The sequence below is a fragment of the Staurois parvus genome, unplaced genomic scaffold (genome assembly GCF_062004578.1).
Source record: "Staurois parvus isolate SC_StPar_1 unplaced genomic scaffold, SC_StPar_1.0 ptg000315l, whole genome shotgun sequence".
NCBI lineage: Eukaryota > Metazoa > Chordata > Amphibia > Anura > Ranidae > Staurois > Staurois parvus.
Window position 1 is genome coordinate 4339949 of NW_028318111.1, and position 22360 is coordinate 4362308.

The 22360-nt window shown below is 41.9% G+C and overlaps 1 protein-coding gene across 2 annotated transcripts in view; it reads right to left on the reverse strand.

Moving 5' to 3' along the window:
* Nucleotides 1-1189: 1189 nt before the first annotated feature.
* The window catches only part of CCNT2 (cyclin T2), a 30697-nt gene continuing 9526 nt past the window's right edge, over nucleotides 1190-22360 (reverse strand). Inside the window, exons 3-10 of one of the 2 annotated variants that reach the window (XM_089683603.1) lie at nucleotides 19560-19688; nucleotides 19216-19276; nucleotides 18937-18999; nucleotides 17338-17383; nucleotides 10763-10926; nucleotides 5546-5616; nucleotides 3709-4846; nucleotides 1190-3610 (exon numbers count right to left, since the gene is read on the reverse strand). In XM_089683603.1, the coding sequence (XP_089539729.1) occupies nucleotides 3543-3610; nucleotides 3709-4846; nucleotides 5546-5616; nucleotides 10763-10926; nucleotides 17338-17383; nucleotides 18937-18999; nucleotides 19216-19276; nucleotides 19560-19688 (1740 nt within the window). In that variant the 3' untranslated portion in view covers nucleotides 1190-3542. Of the gene's footprint in view, nucleotides 4847-5545; nucleotides 5617-10762; nucleotides 10927-17337; nucleotides 17384-18936; nucleotides 19000-19215; nucleotides 19277-19559; nucleotides 19689-22360 lie in introns of both variants that reach the window. The other variant, XM_089683602.1, reaches the window with a different exon arrangement.

Here is a 22360-nt window from a genome sequence, read left to right on the forward strand (position 1 = left end):
TTGGGCAAGGACACAGGGGCCCCATGATCCCCTATTGAGGGCCCGGGGTCAGTAGAGGGCCCCATGAGATGCCCCTGGTACCTTTTTCATAGGCTTTTTTGAGTTTGGGCAAGGAGACAGGGGCCCCATGAGTTGTCAGTCTACCCCTGCACATGACAGAATAAGCTTCAAACATAAGAATCATTTAATTTTTACTCGAAGACAGCATTTTAAAGTATAAGTTCATCTTTTAGGTTAGCACTTTTGCCTGGCAATACTAGGGTCCTCGGTTCAAATCCCAACCACAGCACAACCTGCCTGGATTATGCATGTTCTCCCTGTGCCTGCATGGGTTTTCTCCGGGTACTCCCGTTTCTTCCCACACTCCAAAGACATGATGGGAGGTTCATTGTCCCTAGTTTGTGTATATATGAATGTGAGTTAGGGACCTTAGATTGTACGCCCCTTGAAGGTAAGGGATTGATGTGAATGTACAATATATATTTAAAGCGCTGCGTAAATTGACAGCGCTATAGAAGTACCTGCAATAAATAAAAAGGAAAAAAATGGACATTATTTTTTCCCTAAGGAGCCTGGAAAGCATTGCACCCCTGATCAGTGGATCAGGGGTGCAATGCTAGACTAACGCAGACAAGCCCAGCAGCTTTCAGCCCATACCTGCATACGGCTGTTTACAAGCTGTAGGGCTTTGTGAATGAACCATGAACCACAATCCCGCAGTCCATTCAGAACTACAAGCAGTCAGCTGCAATGGCTCACGGTAGTTGTAGTTTAGCATGCATAAGAAACTGAATGAATGACGTTGCCATGTGGGTGGAGCCCCGCACAGCCAAATTATTTTTAAATGGTGACTGTGGGTGCAGGGAGATGATCCCCCGCTCTGAGTCACAAGGAGGGGAGGAGAGGCTGCAGCTGCTGGAACATGTAACATGTTCCAAAAATACAGGTGGAACCTGTAGCACGCTCCAAAAAGGTGAACTTATCCTTTAATGTACACTTAAAGCTGTAATGCATATGGAATAAAAAAAAAAAGCCATTAACAGCAAACTAACCCTTTCACAAAAGGGTAAAAAAAAGTCAGCACTGGCTATCTGGAAATTCCCCAGCCTCGGAATAGATCTGTGTCAAAGGGAGGCACACAAAGAATTATCAAGAGCACATACAGAAAACAATACAGATAAAAAGGTAATCGCGCAAAGTTGTATTTACATTTATTATTATTCTGGCTTAACAATATCAATAATACATGTATACACTGTAAGGCTAAAGTAGTCATTGGTTTATAGCAAGAATGCCGACGGTATATTTATAATAAAAAAATTGCATACTGGCTAGAAACATTTCAAATGTCACAGCCTGTGCATTCAGCCCAAATCATCATTACCGCAATGACATGAATGTTCAGGTATACAGCATTAGAGCAGAGTACGAATGTTCCAAGTATACAGTGTCACAGTCCAGACTCCATGTTACACAGCGGGCTTGTTAAACCGGTTCTAAATCCCTACACGTGGCCAGAACAGCCATCTTGTGCCTGAGCTGCAATGCAGGAACTTACCACCTCACTTCCTGTCATACGTTACGAGAGAACTAATTGGCTGTAAGGTTTGTTCCGCTACATAGCTTCCACCACTGCACACAGACATTTGCCAAGCACGTGTCTATCATTAAACATACAATCCAGTTTTTTTTTTCTTTTCAAAGTGACTTACAATAGTGCATACAGTACTTTCAAATACAAAGTAATGAATAAAAATATACGCTTTATTTTCTGGTCTGTCAGCACTGAGTACATATACAGTAAATGAGAAGACTGGTCACTGAATAAGCTTGAGAAGGTCCAGGATGCAAAAAAAAAAAAAAAAAGTATACAAAAAAAATTTACAGTTTCATTAAAACAGAGACTGCACATACTATGAACACGCAACATCCAGACGCAAAGAGACAGAATGGAGGGGAGTGGTTTTCAGGGTAATTCTGGGTTAGGCAAAACATGAAACTCTCCAACATCAAACCTCACAAGTACAATGCAATAGTCAGTGACAACTGTCCCACTGAAGAAAAAAAAAAACAAAAAAAAACGAAAACAGGGTATAGCAATTTCAACTCTTGTGTGAAGACTGCATTTATTTGGGAAAGGTTATGAATTGGCAAAATGACAAGTACATTCTGACACACTAATAAAACAGTGATCCTTTAAGCTATTAAAATAACTTTTGGTGTATAAAAAAAAAAAAAAAAAAAAAAAAACTAATAGGTCACTATGCAAGTTTTTTCTTTTTCTATTTTTTTTTTTTTTTTACAAATTTGAATTATTTTTTTTAATTACATGAATCTACAATTACCATCATCAACTCTGTCTATATTACTGCATCAAGCCAACACTTAAATGCACTTCACAGCAAAAGATTATGTAAACTTTGTTTTTTTTTCCTATTTCCTTCGCAACCCTGAGGACTGAGAAAGAGCCAGTTACCGTGTTAAAAAAAAAAAAAAAAAACCTAAAAAAAAAACAACAGGCACATATGCTCTCCCCCTACTGCCGCTCTGGTGATGCTTACGGGTATGTCTGCTTCACGGGCTACAACAAAAATGTCCTCTTTAGTGGTTTTCAGCTGATTCCATTAAGGCCTACAGTTTACTGTCCTAGTGCCACGAAAGCCTACTGATTCCAGGCCACTGTAGCACAGAATAGATTTTTTTTTTTTTTTTTTTAAGGAGATGAGGCAAAGCCATCTTTGTTTTGTTTAGTATTTTCGATGGACTATGACGAGATAGAAATAAAGTTAAATCTGTATATTGTTATTCTTACAAGCAGCTCCAAACCTGAGTATTTTATGGTTATATCTAAACATACAAAAATGTATGTACATTTTTTTCTCCACCTTCTTGTAAACAGTTGTCTGTATAATCTGTTTTTATCCCTTTATCTATGAGACATGCATATCATACATACATTTTAAATATACAAAAAGAAACATTTTTTTGTTTTACAAACATCTGACGAAATCTAAGCATCAAGGAACTGCTAGGTAGCCAACGCCAAAGGCGGAGTCAACCAGGCTTGAAGCAATCTATCGACTTAGAAGCAAACCCATCCGCTCTCTTATGTTCATAGAATTGAAGAAATACTGATTTTTTTTTTTTTTTGTTGCACCTTCCATGCAATTACAGTATTTATAACACTATCATATGTGGAGATAGACATTTCACTAAACCTCTTTTTTGAGGGATAAGAGCAGCACTTAAAACATTTATTGAAACTGCGGCAACAGGTGTTACCATTGGTTAGATAAGGAAGTTTTTTCCGTACTAACTTTTCTGTTTTAAATTAAAAAAAATATATATAATATATACATGATAAAAACGGGAGGGGCAAAGAGGGTTGGGAAGTGATGGGGAATAGGCAGGGAGAAGCCATTTAAAATTAAAAAAGAGCTAATCACATGTTCATTCCTTGGGCACTTAACAGCGAATCAAGCATGTCGAATGCATCTTTGTAGTCCATATGCTGGCTGTTTGCACTATACTCGTGACTGGCATCAGGGCCGTTGGTCTCCACTGGCTTCTTTTCCAGTTTCACGAGGGTGCTGAGATGCCCGTAGCCCACCTGGTATGTGACAGGGGGAGGAGGGAGTAAGGGATGGTTAAGAACAGTGTTGTGCGAGGATATATACTGCTTAACAGAGGAAGAACTAGTAGAACTACCTGAACTTTTGGAACTTTTGCTCATTTTGGTGTGGTGGTTGTAAGAGGCGTCATTGGAATGCGGCCTCTTCCTTGAGGAGCTGGAGCTCGAGGTACCACCATCGTTGGGCACACCAACGGGACTTCGTAAAACAGTCGTTGGCATCCCATCTATGCAAAGTTTATTGCTGCTGTTGTTGCTCCCGCTGCTGTAGTGTGAATGGGAATGCTTGTGGCTGCTACTATGGTGCCGATTGGAAGAATGCTCTTTGTGCTTGTCTTTGTGTTCCTTGCTCACATGTGGGCTTGAGTGCTTGCTCTTGCCACTGCCCTCGTCAGATGAGCTGTGTCGGTCTGCGGAAGAGACTTTTATTTTCATTTTCAAGTCCTCTTTGCTGGAGCCTCTCTCCGTTGGGGGGATGGGAATCCGCAACTTAAGGGAGCCGCTTTTATCCTTTTTGTCGGAAGAATGTTTGTCGGTCTTCTCTGTGGTAGATATCGGAATTTTCATTTTGATAGGGGAGGTGACGGAGCTGCCTCCAGGAATTTGCGCGTGTTTTTTATGCGACAGTTGCGGCTGATCGAGGTGACCAGTTGGGATCTGATCACGAACATCAATCTCGACAGACTCAAGCTTGCGTTTCTCTCTGTACTTGTCCAGAGACATTTTATGGGACAATGTTACAGGTGGAGCATAAATCTGTCCGTGGTGTTTGTTGCTGGATGTCTTGTGACCGTGTTCCTGCTTCACCACATGCTCAGAACCTTTCTCAGATCGATGATGTAAAACAGGGTGGAGTTGAGCCATATTGTACTGAGCTGTAGAAAGGGAACCATCTTGCTTCTGGTTGTATGTTTGATCATTTCTAGGCTGTTCCTGGTGTTGAGGCCATTCGTGATGGGATGATATGGTGTAGGACGTACCAGGCATGGCTAATATTGGCAGTTCGTCAGTGTTAAGGGCTGCCTGAATGGGCATGCTTCCTGAGTTCAGGGCCACAGGTGCTGGAAATGCAGATGTTGAAGGTTTGGGAAAAGTGGCGCTTGAACCAATACCAGCTACAGGGTCCACCAAAATCGAGTTCGGGACTAAAGAAGAGTTAAGGAGAGAGTTGTCAAGCTGTCCATCTGCCTTGGGCTTTCTTGCAGCTTGGGTGGCCTGAAAGAAAATCGTAATTGGATAAATGTTTAGAAATCCCAAAATATTAAACTGAAGATAAAGATAACACAAGAAAGAATAGTTTTACTATTAAATAGTTAAATTACAACCAAACTTGCAAAACAAAGCACTCAACTGCCACAAATAATATGTCTCTGGGAAATTGCTGAAATGTTTTACGTTTCCCAATTTCTTTTGTTCATTAAAGCTGACCTCTGGGCAAACAGCTAAATAAATACATAAAAAACATACACCGTGGCTGTAATGCCAACCAAGTATTTGTATTTGTGCCCATCAAGTTCTGAGATTTGCAGAGCCCTGCCAAAAACGCTGTTACGGATATCGACTGTAGAAGAGGTACAGTGGTGTGCCCTCTCTACTACTAGCCTGCTGTTTGGACACTGAAAAAGCAACAGCAAACTTTTGAGGCCCTCCCTTTGCTCGGTTCTCTTATCAGCATGCTCCTTTGAAGCAGACTTGCTCCGCGTCCAGAGATTTAAAGATCGATACTAATTCAAGAACTTGCGTTTGAGCTGCATGTAAAAAATGTAATGATCTATCCATGAATAACTAGTAATATATAAAAAAAATGTCAAACATTATGTTGCAGGCATTAGAAAAATAGCAATTACACCCAGGCACTAGTTGATTTAATCTAACAGGACAATTGCAATAGCACTTCAGGACAAAACTCTTTACCCTCCAGTTGCGAATCTTTTTCAGTCGGCTAGGTGTTTTCTCGAGTATTTGCAGGAATTCGTGTGTCAATTCTGTAAAAGAAAAAATATGGATTGCATGAATATAGTTTGAATTTTGAGTATAGAATTTTGCGAATAGTTTTATTGGCCATTATAAAGTATTTTTAGTTTTGGAAAGCGCAGAATATAATCTGTTGGGACAACAAGTGAGGTGAAATCTGAGCCTCAGACACCATTAAATCCCCAAGAAATGCTCCAACAGCAATGTAGACGACAATAAAAATGCCAAAACACCTGTCAACTTTATATTCTCTGTTTTACTGTTAGAGACAGGTACCAGACAGGAAGCAAGGAAAAATCTAACAAAGCGCCAAACAGAACAGTTAAAACATTACAAGGTGTTTCAACCCTTTTTCATGTCATCCAAAAATAGGATTTTTGACTAATCAGTAAAATCTGTTGTTCAGAGTACAGTACACAGGATCTTTAATCATTACGACTGGGTTATATGCAGCTACCTTTAGGTGATTGGGCTCAAAACAGAAGGCTGCAGGGACACCCCCCTATATAACCTATTGTTTTAAGAAAGGCCTGGATTCTTTCCTAAATGCATGTAACTGGATACTGATATTTATAGGCAAAGTTGATTCAGGGAATATCCAATTGTCTCTTTGGGGATCAGGATAAAATTGTTTCCCCGCAGGAGCAAAACTGGATAATGCTTTATTTTTTTTGCGTTCCTCTGGCTCAATTGTGGATACTGGATAGTGTATATGGCGTTTATTTCTGTGTGCTTTTTTCTTTTTCTCTATTGGATTATCTGGATGAACTTGTCTTTTTCAACCAGTATGGTTGAACCTGTCACTCAGCTAGCCTTAGTTTTGTAGCATGCAATAGGAGAGATTATTAAGAACAGAGGGGAGGAACGCAATTGGTGGCAAGACAAAAGTCACATTTCAAAATTGGTATGCTGTGTGGGGCTCCACTGTGAATAGGAAAACTACAAGTTCTGTCTTCAACCACAGCAGACTGCTTGTAGTTTTCAATGGACTGAGGGCATTGAGGAGCTCTCACTGTCCACGGACACTTCCAAACAGAAAGCACGTAGAGAGGTACAGGCAAGAAACCTGACATTGCATCCATGGTCCACTAATCACAGGTGCAAAACTTTGCAGGCTCCTGTAGAAAAAAATTAATTTTTTTTTACCTGCAACAATATCTGCATTTAGTATTTTTTGGTATAGCTGAATTTAGCCTTTAACACACTTTGGTCTCGTTCACACAATGGTGCAGTGACCTGGTTAAGGTGGAAAGAAACCACCTTCCGGATTGAGAAGGCTTTTAACCTTGAGACAACCATGTACCTGTGCAACACTAAAAAATCGATGCTTACAGGAAAAGGCCACCAACTCAGACCCTCCATGAAGGAGCGATTGAAACAAAAAAGGCCACCTTGCAAATAAGGTTAGCCAATTGAATATCACAAATCGGTTCACAAGGCAGCTTCTGAAGACCCAAGAGAACCAGATTAAAGTTCCAAGTAGACATAGAAGAGCGCAAATGGGGTGAGATGTGTTCTACACCCTGAACAAGGGCCATAATATAAGGGAATGAAAGGCTAGAGGTCCCTGGAACAGAATGACAAAAGCTGAGATTTGACCTTTGATGATACTCAAGGCCAGATGCTGTTCTCCGATGCAGGGCACAGCCATTAGACCCAAAACCCTCAAACAGGCAAAATTTGAGGACTTCCCCTGGCATGAGAGCAGAGGAACAGAAGCTTGTTCCAAGACAGGAAGATCCTGGACAGAGCCAGATTTAACCCCTTCATGCCCAAGGGTAAAACAAATCAACGCCTAAGCACAATTTTGCAACGTTGACACGTGCAAGTAAAACCGTACATATCACCACAACTACTTTGTACATCCAGGTGAATTATACCTTGTTTTTTTTCATGACAAATTGGGCTTTCATTTGGTCATAAATGGCAATAGATATCTCCTGATTTTGTTTTTTATTATCAAAGGAAAACTGTCCCAAAATAATAAAAAAGAAAAAAAAAATTATTTTATTAAATTTAGCTGTTTTTTGTTACTACTATAACCTACCAAAGTACAACCCAAAATAAATTTTCCAGCTCTAGACGATCGCAGCGCTACCATGTATGTGTATTTTATTTGTTTGTACCCACAGTATAGCCTACAAACAATAGTGTGCATTTTGTTTTATTTACCTAAAACACACACTGACACTAACAATTTAATGGGAAAAAAAAAAATTCCTGACCTTTGACCCTTACCCAAATAACCCTGGCACTGAACTAGATCAAACCTTGATCTAGGTATATTTTCTTAATTTTTTCATATTTATCTTTTTAACAATTGTTTTCCCTCTATGCAACGAAGGCAAGAGATACAATGTATATCTCTTCTCCATTCAGAGGGAGAGAAAAAAAAACAAAAACAAGGGGGCCGGGCTGTACAGTGACTATCATGATAGCCTCTGATTGGTTATCACAGTGATCACAGCAATCATGTGACCCGGAATCGGGAGTCCCAGGTCCCAATCGTTAGAACAGAACCAGGACTATCAGTGGCACCCATCTTTGTGCTGGGAGCACGCTGTGCGGCGCGCTCCCAGCAGAAAGACAGGTACACAAATATGAGGCCCCACAGAAAAAAGCCCAGTTCTGTGAGGCTGCATATTTGTGTGAAGGTGTTAACCTCAGGCCCAGGAACTCCAATCTGTGCAATAGGTCCAGTGATGACTTCCTCAGGTTGAAGATTCAACCAAAGCTCTGCAGTCTGTACTGTCTGCTGGATGCTGGCCAACAGGGACAGGAAGGACTGGTAACAGATCATCTAGATTTTCCACTACAGGGCAAGTAATCTCTTTGCTGTACTTATCCAAAGAGGGACCAAAAGTATTCACATTCGTGGGGTGACCACTCAAGGTGCTTCTTACATGGGAGCTCAGCTGACCAGCATTAAGAATTTAAGCCAAAAGATCTCAGTCATGTGAATGGACAGAAGAATCCTGGAAATCTGACAGAGCGTCTGACAAACTGACAAAGAGGCATAAAACTATACATATAAGGTCTGTCACTGAGGCATTCTGTTAGAATAGAAGTGGGATTTCAGGGTTTGCATTTAGCCTGGACCACAATGTCTGGCAAACTGCAAGAGAAAATGCAGGGCCTCAAACCTTTTCTACAGAGTCCTTGAACACAGGGTTATCCTCTACCAGGGCTGTGAGGCTCTTGTTATTAGAAATGGCAGAATCTATCACAGGAAATGTCCTCTATTATAGGAAACAGGATACTGCTGAGCAAAGTGAGATCTCATACAGGACAAGCTCTACCCCAGCAAGTGAATCAGAAAAATCTTTGCTGGTTTAGACCATTTAAGGGACCCCATGCTGGATAACTAGGAAGTTAGCAGACTCAGACTGCTCCAATGCCATGCCAGAGAATACAGCATCCGTAATGGCACCCTTAAGATTGTACCCCCTAAAGCAGAGCAAACATCCTCAGCTATTACTTCCACCCCAAGTATGGTGTCTGGCTCATGGGTCAAATTAAATACTGACTTAAAAGCTGAAGGTGCATTGCTGTGACCCCTGTGGACTATTAGATCAGACATTCTTTCCATAAAATCTAACACTGCATCAGGAAATTCCTTGGATAGGAAAGTGGAAAACGGATGCAACGGACAGATCTGCAGAAAGCAGGTAACCGCATTGGAGGCAGAGTAAAGGGTACCAGGACCCTGAGTGGATATACTACTACCCCCATTAGAGCCATCAACCGAGCCAAGTCCATCTGATCCCTTTCCCTTGCACTTAAAATCTGCCATACTTGAAACTCAAAGGCGCATGCATGATGTTCACATCTGTGAAGAGTGAAAGGAATGCCTCAATTATAAGCACTTGTAGGACACTATAAACCAAATAGTACAGTAGAAACTACTATACTTTGCCACCAGGAGAGAGCCAGAAGATGATGCTGGACCAAATTCACATCTAAAAACAGTATTATTATTATACAGTATTTATATAGCGCCAAAGGGTTTGCTCAGCGCTGTATGACACAGCTGCAGTAACCCTACTGAAATGGGGCAGTGCAGAAGTAGTTACCAAAGCTGCGCAGACACAGTAAGTGCCCAGGTCACATTTAGGTGCTGCAAGGGGGAGGCATGAAGGTGCAATAGTGTCAGTAGAGTCATGCATTTACAGTAAAAATGGCACCAGAGAAAACATGGTGCTCCCGGCTCTCAGCCACAACCACAAAGAGGGTGTTTGGCAGACCCCACACACTCCAAGGGGGGATAAGAGAAAAAGGAGGCAACTCCAGGCATGATTGTTTAAAGGTCCTCCACCTAGTACTCAATGCTGCAACTTCCGTAGGAATGATCAACAGGGGAATAAACCTGGTTTTGCCCTCCAGGGGGTCTTCAAGACCAGGGTTCTGCTGCTGGCAGACTAAAGCCCTGGACCTGTAAAGTACCATGTGGCCAACAGTATGTATCAAAGGAAGTGCCCACAGCAGGACCCAGGGCATGTCAGCATGCTGGCCCTGATACTCCCACTCAGCAGGACCTGGCAGGACCACAAAAGAAAATAATTGCCACAGGAGTGAGAAAACACTCCACAGGAAAAACATAAGCCTTCCCTGGCAGATAGAAGATGTCCATCACCTAAGGGTACTAACAAAAATGTGATGCTAGCCAAGAGAGGGAGGGACTAAATAAGGGGATGTCACTGCCGTTTTCTTTATTTGCCAGTGCCCCATCGACTGTAAGTAGCTGCATATAAAGTATATCCTTTTTACTCTGAGTACAATATCATATTTTGACAAAACTACCATTAATGAAAAGTGGTAGACTGCATATTCATATCTGTGATATCAGGTGACAAAGGTTAAGAGGAGAGATTTCCTCTCAATTCAAATTGAATCTTTGGGACAGAAAGTGACTGAAAACCTCCTCAAAAGGGACAAAGACAACATAAAAAAATAAATAAGTTGACAGGGGTTTTAGGTCTCTACTGTAAAAAAAAAAAGTTTGGCTATACATACATTTTATGTGGACTAGATAAAGTTAGCAATTGCTTCACCTTTCACCAAATGCCACAGCAAATATCTGGAATATTTTGGGGTTTTGAAAAGAAAATCTTATACAGAAGAATCTTCTCTAATCAAAACATAATGCATCATTCTTACCATCCAACAATTCCAATGTAACCGTTTGGTCCACGTATTCCCACCAATGCTTGCCATCGGTCGATACAGGTATCTCCCAATTGGACCACTTACAGGCCAGGTGAATGCAAACACATGCGATTACAGTGGGCTTGTACTGAAGGCAGAATGTAGTGAGGTGAAGGCTGAACATGTGGAAACAAAGAAAAGAAAAAAAGAAAGACCATTAGTCATATATTAAATATACAAAAAAAAAAATCAGACAAAAACAAATGTGCACAAATAAAGAACCAAACACCCCCACCCCCCCCACCCCCCCTCTGAAGGCCAACGTTTACTTTCATACAGGTTTACAAAGTTACAAAGCCCACAAATACAGTAGACATATAGGGTCTCCACTCCTTCCTTCACCATATACTCTGTCATGTCCAGTGTGCTGAAGGAGCACCTCTGAAAATTCTATGAGAAGTCCAAAGGAACATCCTAGTCAGCAAAAGCATGAATTTATTTCAAACTCAAATAGAACACTTACAGATTAAGCTCTTGACAAATGGCTCAGGCATAGGAATCAGTATTGGAAGTGACACATAGCTGTATTAGGTACACGGCTATTCCAAATCCCCAGCCGGCATATCAGAGGACTGGAATCTGGTATGTCACAGACCTCCAATGGCCGGCGCAAGACACCGCTAACACTGCCTTGTGGAACCTCCACACACTGATGGAAAGGAGAAGGAGGACAGGGAGGAGGCAGTAACGCGTTTCAAAGGACACTCCTTTGACATTGTTAGGACAAAGAAGGAGTGCCCTTTGAAACATATTACCTCCTCCTCCCCGTCCTCCCTCTCCTCCTTTCCATCAGTGTGTGGAGTTTCCACAAGGCAGTGTTAGCCGTGTGTGATGCCGGCCACTGGCGGTCTGTGACAGCTGTCAGATTCCGGTCCTCTGATATGCCGGCTGGGGATTTGGAATAGCCATGTACCTAATACAGCTAGATGTCACTTCCAATGCCGATTACTATGCCTGAAACGTTTGTCAAGAGCTTTACACATGAGTGTACTATTTTGGTTTGTTGAAATAAATTCACATTTATTTTGCCGACAAGGATCCCACACTGCTGTTCCTTTGGTCTTCTCGGAACTTCTCTGGCAGCTGCAGGATCTCTAGGTTCCATAACCCTGAGACTTGTTTTGCCCATATCTTCAGGACCTTGATTACTGGACTTGGAAGGCTGGGATCTGTTGTGCGCTGGAAGGGCTTGAACTTGCTTCTGAAAATCTAAGCTTGACTTAAAAATATATGGCTAGGGTTAGGCACGAGCCCCACATGAAGGGTTATTATCAATGCACCATGCATCAAATTATGGGTGGGTGGTTTGGGGCTACAGTAGTAGAATTGGAAGGAGCAGAGGCTCAGTGCAGATAGAAAAAAAGACCCCTAAGGCCCCTTTCACAGGAAGCAGATTCCGTTCAGATCGGCAGGGAATCAGCCCACAGAACATCCACTGATCAGAGCAGGCGGATGAAACATCTGTGTTCAGTTTTAGCAGAGATGATATGGACAGAGCTGGCTCTGCTCTATGGGTGGCCAAGAGTAAACAGATACTGCTGTGAGTTTATAGCAGACTACCCTCTGATCCAACAGAAGAGGACATATTCCCCTTCATTTTTTTTTTTTTAGATGACCGAAAAATAACAGGAAGGTAGGACAAGTCCATTTACAGCCTCCTGGCCATAGGAATGAATGGACCTTCCGATCAGGTACACCTGAAAAAAATGACAGGCAGACCTGATCAGATCACCCATGTGAGAGGGCATAAAGGTACCTGCTGTACTGCAACTTCTGAATGAATTACAGTTATCAAAATACAGGTTCACAAAATCAAAATATTTGAAATAAAAAAAAAAGTTAAAGCACTTATACATTGTGCCGATCAAGTTGAATACTGCACTGGGCAATATATAACTTTATTTTATATGCCATGAAGGATGAAAAGGCGGCATTTACAGTAAATAATTCCTAAGGAAAGCACAAGAAAAATAGGATCCTTATCTGTAATGACAAGGAAATTCAAAGGGACAGGATGGAAATTTTTTCTGAACAAACTAATTTCTAACAGTGTATGTTATTTTCGTTCGGGAAATTCCATTTATACGAAAACAGATCTTTAAAAGCATATTACATTTGTAGTTTAGATTTTTCATACCACGGTCCTTCTGATAATCTACCAGTGTATGGCCAGCTTTACACTATAAGACACACAAGCATACATACGCACCTATGTTTTAATTACATATGTACAGTACATGGCAACAGCCCTATTTGCTAATAACAATATGCAAGTTCTGCTTCCAACATTGCAGCGCAACACAATACAAGGGGTGTGCGTTCCGATTTCTGACAATGCAAGCATACGGATTAACTGAACCAATGAAAACAATGGGCCCCAAGTGGCCGATTGTATTAAAGTGGACCCTGCGCAGTAGAAGGTTCACTTATGTCTGGATCCCTTCCGCTCGTAAGAATTACTCATTCTTCGCATGTGTAAAACAAATCTGTAGAGAAAAAAAGTTACATTAACCAGGCCTCAAAATTTCCACTCGCCTGCTCACATTTGGCGAGTGGAAATAACGAGGGCGAGTGTGAAGCCCAGCCCAGTGCTCCAGGACTTTCGGAGTCTCCCCATCCCTCCCTGTGCACAGTCCAGGCAAAGCAGAAAGTCCTGCACAGCCCCACGGAGGACACTGCAGGCAAGCCCCCCCCCCCCCCACCACCACCATCATCCTCCCCTCGGCCTCCTGCATCAACTGCTGGAGGGCTCGAAGGGTCAACCACATGCCGGAACCCGCCAATCCCACCTTCAACTGCAGTGTCGCTTCTCAACAGAGGACTGGAGTCACTGGGGCCAAGTCCAGGCATCTGTGTGACAGCGGACAGCCCCACTTGCAGCACACCGCTAACCCCCACCCGCCACAACAACCACGTGTCAAGCTCAGCTACCCCTCCTACTACCATATCCTCGCCACTGATACTGCTGGACAGGTGACAGCTGTCCCACTGCCCCCCCCATCTATCCCACTGCGTCCCTTCCCCTGTGACGCTGCCTCCCCCATTTATCCCACTGCCCCCCCCGTCATGCAGCCCCCACATCTCCCACTGCCCGTCTCCTGTGACACTCGTCTACACCTAACAAACAAGAGATACCTGTGCTCAAATCCCAAAAGCTTCTCTACACCTGTCTCACTGCCCCCCCTCCTGTGGGTAGATTTTACTGGGGACAGACTGTCCTTGGGGAGGGGGGGGGGATTTTACTGGGGACAAACTGACCTGGGGGTGGAATGCATAAAACATTTAACAGTGTCATTTCATGAGATAATTTACAAGCGTGTGATTAGGGGCAGGGTAGGGGTTGGGTGGGGCAACTGGTGGCGAGTAACTCTTAAGGCTTGGCTAGTAGCTCAGAACTTGAAATTTTGAGCCCTGACATTAAAACTTACCTCATCCTTATCTTCTCTAGGCAAGAGTGATATCACACTGCTTACTGGAAAAATACACAGCAGCCCAAATTTCACAAGTCAAGGGTCTTGCGAGATTTGCCCTGCTCTGCATTTCTCATCAATGCAGAAGATGGGAGGAAAGCAAATAAAAATAGAACTTTTTTTCTTTACAGATAACTTCAGCAACTGTTAGTAAGTACTAACCTTTCCTGCCGCATGCGTCACACAACACTACTCTATAGCAGAGAACTGATCCCCCCAATGTCTGTCAATAAAACTGACACTTCTGGGAGTGCATCTCTGTAGTGCTCCACACTGCACACTGGTTCCTCCTCCTGAACTTATATCATGGCAGGATATAGTATTGACATGACGTAAGAGAAACCAGTAAGATGAGGGGAACCATAGATTGGACATTCCCGAAGTGTTGGTTTCACTTCAGGGGAACACGACTCTGCAACATGCAACGTTGAACAGCGCAGGCAGTAGGAGTGTTCAGTATTCAGTCTGTTTCACAGTAATATGCTTTCTTGAAAGCATTTTATCATGAGACAGGGACACTTTAATAAGTTAAAGCAGAACTTCACCCAAAAGTGGAAGTTCTGCTTGTTTGGAGGGGGTACTTGGTTTTGAGATGTACCCGCTACCACTTCTGATCAAATGCCCCGTGTCGACCTAAGCTGAACGTTTGCTTCCCTCCCCTACAGCTTTCTGGGAAACATCGCAGGTTCCAGAAGACTGTGGGACCATGCACAAAGCGCAGCACGCTTCGCACACGCGCAGTAAGAAATTGGATGTGAAGCCACAAGGCTTCGCTGCCGGTGTCCCTTACTTAAGATGCTGGCACCTGTATCCGAAGCCAACTGAAGAATTGACTCTGGCAAGGACATCGCAGGATTCCTGGACAGGTAAGGGTCCTATTAAAATACTGAAGATGCTGACTTAATTTTTTGGGGGGAGCCTGGAGCTCCTCTTCAAGTACAAAAAAGCATGTAAAAAAACAAACTGGGTGAACTGACAAAAGAAATCTGTCAGGATGAAAGAAAAGGAGGTAACATCTAGATCTTATTTTTAAAATTGCAGTCTCTGGGGATGTCATCGTCATCTTTGCGACACTAACTGGAGAACTGCAAACCATGCACCAAGCATGCAAAGAGTGAAGCTGCACTTCAAGATGTAGGGGGGAAAAAAAAAAAAATAAGAACTCATTCAAGATTGTGTTCAATGCTTAACCAAGCTATTATCTGGCATCAGTGCATGTGCCAGTTTTTTTCCCCAATATTAGATATTTATGCTATTTTTATTCAAATATAGGCTTCAGGGAGCTTCGACAGCAAGCAAAACAGAGCTTCCAACAGATACAATAAATGTACTGCTCTATGCCTTGTGTTGCCTGCTAACAACCAGCAGTCTTGGTTTACTGTAAAAGGCCAAAGTTTAAAGCTGAAATTTAGGCGTGATTTTTTTTTTGTTTTTTTTTTTGCATGGTTACACATGGTATAGCTTGGACCAATGTAAGTATGCATCTCTCATACCTGAGCAATTCCTATGGAGGCTGCAAGTCTCTGCAGAAGTCTCCATTTCTATGATGGTAGCAGTCATCCAGGTCCAGTGCCAAATGGCTGTAGTTACCGCCATTTAGAGAAAGCCTCTGACTGGAAGAGGTGCAGTGCTAGTGTTGATGTCACAATCTCGGCCACTTGCACAGAGCGGGACCCAAAAGAGTGCAGTTATCACAGAAATCGCGCTCTTTGTGGTCTTCAGCTTCCGCGGTGGCTCTTCAGGTATAAGATATGCATACTTACATTGTGCAAAGCTGGAGCAATGTAAATATGTTGGAGCTGGAGTTCAGCTATAACTTATGTAAATAGAACTATCAGTACAAGCTTCACAGACATTTAACCTAAAAAACTAGTAAGATTTAGTTCCAACATAAAACAGTTCTCCAAAACTGCACCCACCACCTGTAAAGCAATACAATTATATTAAAAATAAAGAAAAAAAAAATCACGATGTAAAATACTAAAATCTAGGCACAAGAAATCCAAAATAAAAACCATTTCAAACCAACTAAACCAAATGCAAGTCAACATATTTCAGAACACATTCAAAATAATAAAGCCTTAAATACAATGTACAGATAAACTGAAAGAACTGCGTGTGGAAGCATATTACAATTATTTGTGATCTCTCAGGAATATTAAGAAAGCTGCTAAGAGGGGAAAAAATAGTATTCCATTGTGTTTCGATGGAGAATTATGAAGACATCAAAGGCACTCGCATATTCCCAGCACACCAACAGTGGAGGGCTCCTGCATGATGGGCACGGGGCTTGCAAGACAAGTCCAGTGCTCATCATGCAGGTGCTCTATTGGGAGCCAACCGCCCCATGTCGGGCCACAACAAAATGGTGACATCATCCAAACGGAAAAACGGCAGCCATGGCCAGCAATCATGGCTGCGGTTTACCAAGAATTAAGCCAGCCTCCTGGAAAAACAAAACAGAGTTATTATTAAATCTGTTGAACAACAACAACAGCAAAGAATATTATTCGGAATCTGGATTCTGAGTCCCGTATTACATATGTGGGGCTATGAAATATGTACAAGATGAATTTAGCATTTAAGCAAGTCTTCATCTTTGTCGTGTAGTTGGTTTGAAAATAATCTTTATGCATTAATGCTAAACGAAATAAAAACGCATCTTGATATCGCTATTCTAAAAGGCTATAAAATTAGGACTGATTTATAGGTATATAAAAATTTAAATGAGAAGCTGAAGTACAATTATACTTACCAAGATATTCTAGGGTAAGTTTAGCTCTTTAGATGCTATTCGGAGCTACCAGTTTAGTAAATGCACTCAGAATCAAGAAACTGATCAGAAAGCAACACTACATTTCTTGTTGCGCAATCCACCCCTCTGTGTCAGAGGTCCGCTTACAGCGCCGAGCATTAGACACAGGAGAAAGACCAGGTTGTGTGGGACAGCCCAGCCTCATCCTATGAGCCAAGGCCAGTGAGACACAGGAAGAGGACCCTGCAGTAAAGAAAGCTATAGTGTGCTGCGACTGTGCAACAAAGGTTCAGGATAACCACCTGTTGGTAGCCATGAAATAGGAGGTCTGTGCCAAATCCTTGCTTGCTGCAAAAGAAAAACAGGAGAAATTAGTGCAAAGCGGTAATAACTATCAACAATTTAAGAAATATCTACTGCAAGCAGTTTATGGTCAATAAGACAATACTGTGAATGCATACTCCTGTACTGATATTTTTTCAAGCTTATCTAAACCTGATAGTATACACAACCTTCTTATGCACTCCCTCAATTTCACTGAAAATAAAAACCTACACGCATACTAAAAAAGAGGTTCGGTTTAAAATTAAATCTCTCAGCCCTCTTCCCTGGCTCTCTAACCTATGCTACACTAAAGCCCCATATTTAAGTCTATGGAAAATTACTGCACAGGCAGTGCTGAAAAGACTTTTAAACCCCTGTCAGTAAGGTAGTAGTAGTAGTGTTAGTTTAGAACAGGTTAGGGGGCTAGAGAAGAAGGCTGGGAAGTTCTAAAATCCTTCATGTTTCTGAGGATATCTGTGAGAAACTGAAGAGAAATGTCCCAGTCAAAAAGGACAAAATAAATACATTTCAAAACATAAAAACCAGCCTTGATTTTCACTTTCCGATATATATGTAATAAAATAAAAAAACTTTAAACTTAGTATTGTTTTTCTTTACAGTAACAAAATACATTTTTGTTACTGGACTATGGACAATCACACTGACAGTAACTTATTAAAGTGGCATATTTCAGTCATATCCCAACTATACCTAAACCTGCTTCAACCCCCCATTCTAAACCTATTCCAAGTACCCTGTAAAGGAAAGATGTCCATACTTACCACCTATGCTGAGGGTGCTCCGGTCACATGATCTCTCCAGCAGCCAGCTTCAGTGAAGAGATTGTTGACCATGACTGCAGAGCCTGTGTGATGTCACCCATAGGCTTACTATGGGGCATCCATTTGGTGGCTGTCATTTGGCTATACTGAACCGAGCACTAGACCGGAGCACCCTCAGCATAGTCAACTATAGACCTCTTTACTTTCGCAAGGTAGAATAGATTTAGAATGGGGGTGAGAGTAGATTTAGGAATAGTTAGGAATGGAATGCTATTTCAACTTCCCAGAAGTAACTATGGTCATCATGGAGTACATGCTCAGTATTTGTGGTTTCATATGCAGACCCTAAAACAGAACTCCAGGAAACCCACCAATCCTCCTTTGCAGAGGGGCTGTGTCTGCACTGCAAGAGTTAACTGCTTGTTTAGGTCTAAGGGACTTGGTAAAGCAGTTTTACTTAACCAATACTCAGCACCTGCAGGCTCCCCTGCACTGCTGTTCCAGTCCCCACAGCCTTTCTTCCTCTACACTCTGGTGTGTTTAGGACCTCTGACAGACTGATGCAGGGACCACAGCCCCGCAATGGACATGAGGAAGCTGAGGGCTGTCCCCTGCCCCTAGTCAGTAACGAGCAGCTAACCCTTGCAATGCATGAACCACACAGCAAGGGAATATTTTTAGGTTTCCTGAATTGGGCTTTAAAGGTGCCAATGCATTTGTACAAAGGTTTGAGACCCCCCCCCTCCCAAACATTTTTAATTCAGAGTGATATTTTATCATTTAGTAACTACTAACCTCTCACTAATTGGGTGCATTTGACGACATCTGTATGGGGATGCTCAATAGTGATCTCAAAACCTAAGGGAAAATACAAAAAAGACGACTATATATTAATCATGGCTTAATGACGGCAAAAATGTATTGACTGTTCAGTGAATATTTACACACAGATAAATACAGACACATGTATCAAATAGGTTATACTAAATACATTCATATTTATGCAGCTTCTATATCACATAACATTTGATTCCAAGTTAGAAGACCTTTTGACAGCAGAATACACACACTCACCTAAGGTCTGTAGCAGTATAGTTTCAAGTATAACCAGCTCTTGCGCTTGCTGTAGGTATGCCTAGACACAACAGACCATATTCATAAATACCCAGTTTAGTTGACAACTAATTCCAGGGGTAGGATACAGTTCACTGCATGAAACAATACTATAACAGAACTATTGACAGAAATTGGAATAAAATGGTAGCCAAATAAGACAAAATATGTTTCAAATGTAAAGAATAACTTAATTGTAAATGACTTGAATTTCAGAATTGGCATGCAAAGTGTCACACAAAAGGCCACATAACTAGTATCATATCCATAGCTCAACTTCCCCTGGATCAAGGTAATTTACTCACGTCACTTTTTGTGTCCAGCAGTGGATCTAGTGGATTAAGACAAGCATGAGACACTTTGATGACATGTTCAAGTTTACGAGGCTGCTCCTCCACTTTGGCAGCCAGGAATAACGCAGTAGGAGACATTATCTGCAATAAAAGCAGAGAAAGACAAAGTTAAAAATATTTTTGGCCCATTCTACATTGACATTTAGTATAAAGACACATCCAGCAACGATGGAATTGTATCTCCGTAACTTGATTTTCTCTGAATGTTTGTTTGCTAACAATCAGATACTTCCACAGAGGTCTTCAGTAAAAGATTTAACATGTGCTTTCTGCACTGCTTTTATCACCAGAGGAGTTCAGATTTAAAAATCCTGAAGAGTAAGCATGGTCAGCGTTTGGCCACACGAGAGGCAAGAGAAAACTCTTCATTCAACCACTTTGTATATGGGGACACAAACCATCAGCTTGTCATTTCCAGAGAACACCTAGTCTACAAACACTGCTGTACTACCACTACTACTGCCCTGGTTCTAAACGGACAATAGGTATTCAGCCAACAACTCGCAGAATGCTGAGGCCAACAGGAAACAGACTGGCTGCATGTTTACTCCATGGGGAACCCTGGATTTGAGACACTGGATTCAACTTCATTTTCACTGAGTAACAGAAGTGTGGACACAACAACATATAATCCAGAAAAGGTTGATTTACTAATGGACTAGACTTGAAGCCCAAGCAAAGGGAATGCTCGTGACTAGGTGAACTTGTGTTAGGTCTGAATCCAGGACTGTTGCTAGCATCTGTTTGGGTATTTAAAGAGAATACAACTGCCACCTTATTCAACAATTTCATTGCATAAGACTGGGTATTCAGAATGTGCAGAGGTTCCCCTTCATCACTAACTCACTTTGCTAGATAAACATCCTCTATTATTTTAATAAATCCAAGTAAGTTATCTGACCATGGGAAATTTCAAGTACACGTAAAGCTAAAAACTTTCATTTTTCCCCATTTTGGTCTAGGTGGGCAATAGTTAAACCCTGTCCACACTGGGGAGATTTTATTTGACTTCCTGTCCCATAGACACTAAAGAATTGAGAGAATATCTTACTAAAGTGAGGGAAATTATTCTATACTGCTCTGTGTGTGTTGTGCTGCAGTTCCATAAATTGTGAATGATACCCCAATGCACTGCACAACACTGCACAATGCACGACATTGCATACACTATACGTTGTGGTGCGCTGCATTCATAACCAGTTCTCACCGGCTGTACGCATATATGCAGCCTCTTGGCGGGTGGACTTCAACGCAGCACAGATGCATATATGCGTGCCTAGGTGAGAGCGTAACAAGCGCGTACTGGAAAGCTATACTTGCAGTGGGGAACTTTCCAATCATGTGGTCATTGTGACTGCCAATCACAACGGTCAAACTACTGGAATGCTCGCCTCTGCCTCCCAACATTTAGATCCTGTTAAGGGACTTGGAGGTGGTGGCAGGAAGGGGTTAAACAAGGTTCCTGTACATTTTTATTAATTGTGGTGCATTGACAAGCATTTCATTATGAATGGGCTGTTGAAACACAACTCACACTAAAGCATGTGCAATAATGCTGCACAAAGAAACACATGAAAATGGGCCCTGATTGACAAATAATAATTTTGGATTTCCATCACTAACCCTGCACTATGTTAATTTTTGCACAGAGCAGCCTTGACCTCCTTTTCACGGGTCCCTGGATGATGCTCCTCCCCCCTGCCGAGTGCATCCATAGCAAGCTGCTTGTTATGGGAGCATTCACTCAGGTGTCCACTGACACACACTGTGATTCAGCCCTGCCTCCTCCTCACTGGCTGTGATTGACAACAGTGGGAACAAATGGCTCCCCCTGCTTCTTCTGAACCAGTGCGGAGTTTTTCTACCTTAATAGTCAACACAAAAAACTGGATTGTAATTTTTTAATTCTTCTTCGTATAAAGATTACGAAAGTCAAATAGGGCTGGGAAGCACATCTACTCTGGGTGACCTCAATAATGCTCAGAGAACACTATTATGTCAGCTACTGTTAGTTTACAATCACACCAATTCCTTACAAAGCCATGGTAGCCTTTTTGGTGGCACTAAGCCAACATTTATGACACAGAAAAACAGCAAACATTTAAATCATTGCTTCAAACTGCCAGGCTATGCTCTCTTGGCCTCAAGTCTAAAGTGGTTAGAGTTTAGAGCTGTCAGCATTGCACCACTGCCAGCCAATAGATGTATAATCTGACTTGCGAAAAAAAAAAAAAAAAAAAGATAAAGGAAGTACACAATGCAAGAGAAACTGGTACATGCAACTTGCCTGTGCAAAACAAACTAGTTCACAAAAAATAGTGAAGCACCGAGAGGAAAATTCTGGTGCCGGAACCGAAATTCAGCATGCACTTGGCCGAAAAACAAAATGGACAGTTTTTAAAAATGTATACATTTTTAAAACGCTCTTATAAAAGACTAAAATGTATTTCCTTTTGTATCTCTTGACCCTCCCTCCTAGATCGGACGCTCTAAGGAGCCGGGCCCTCTGAAGCAAGTCATGGGTGCTTAGGAAACCATTTCACTTCAGGGAGGTATTTGCCCAAAAATTTTAAATCTTCATATCAAATATTTCCCGGCCAACATGTAACAGCTGGGGCATAAAAATCCATCAAGATTTCAAAAGCCAAACGTTCTTTTAGACTAAAGTAAGAAAAGATTAAAACCTGTGTCATGTTTTATTACAGGTCAAGTCACCCTGAAAAACTCACCTGTTCTGTCTGGTGTGCACACCG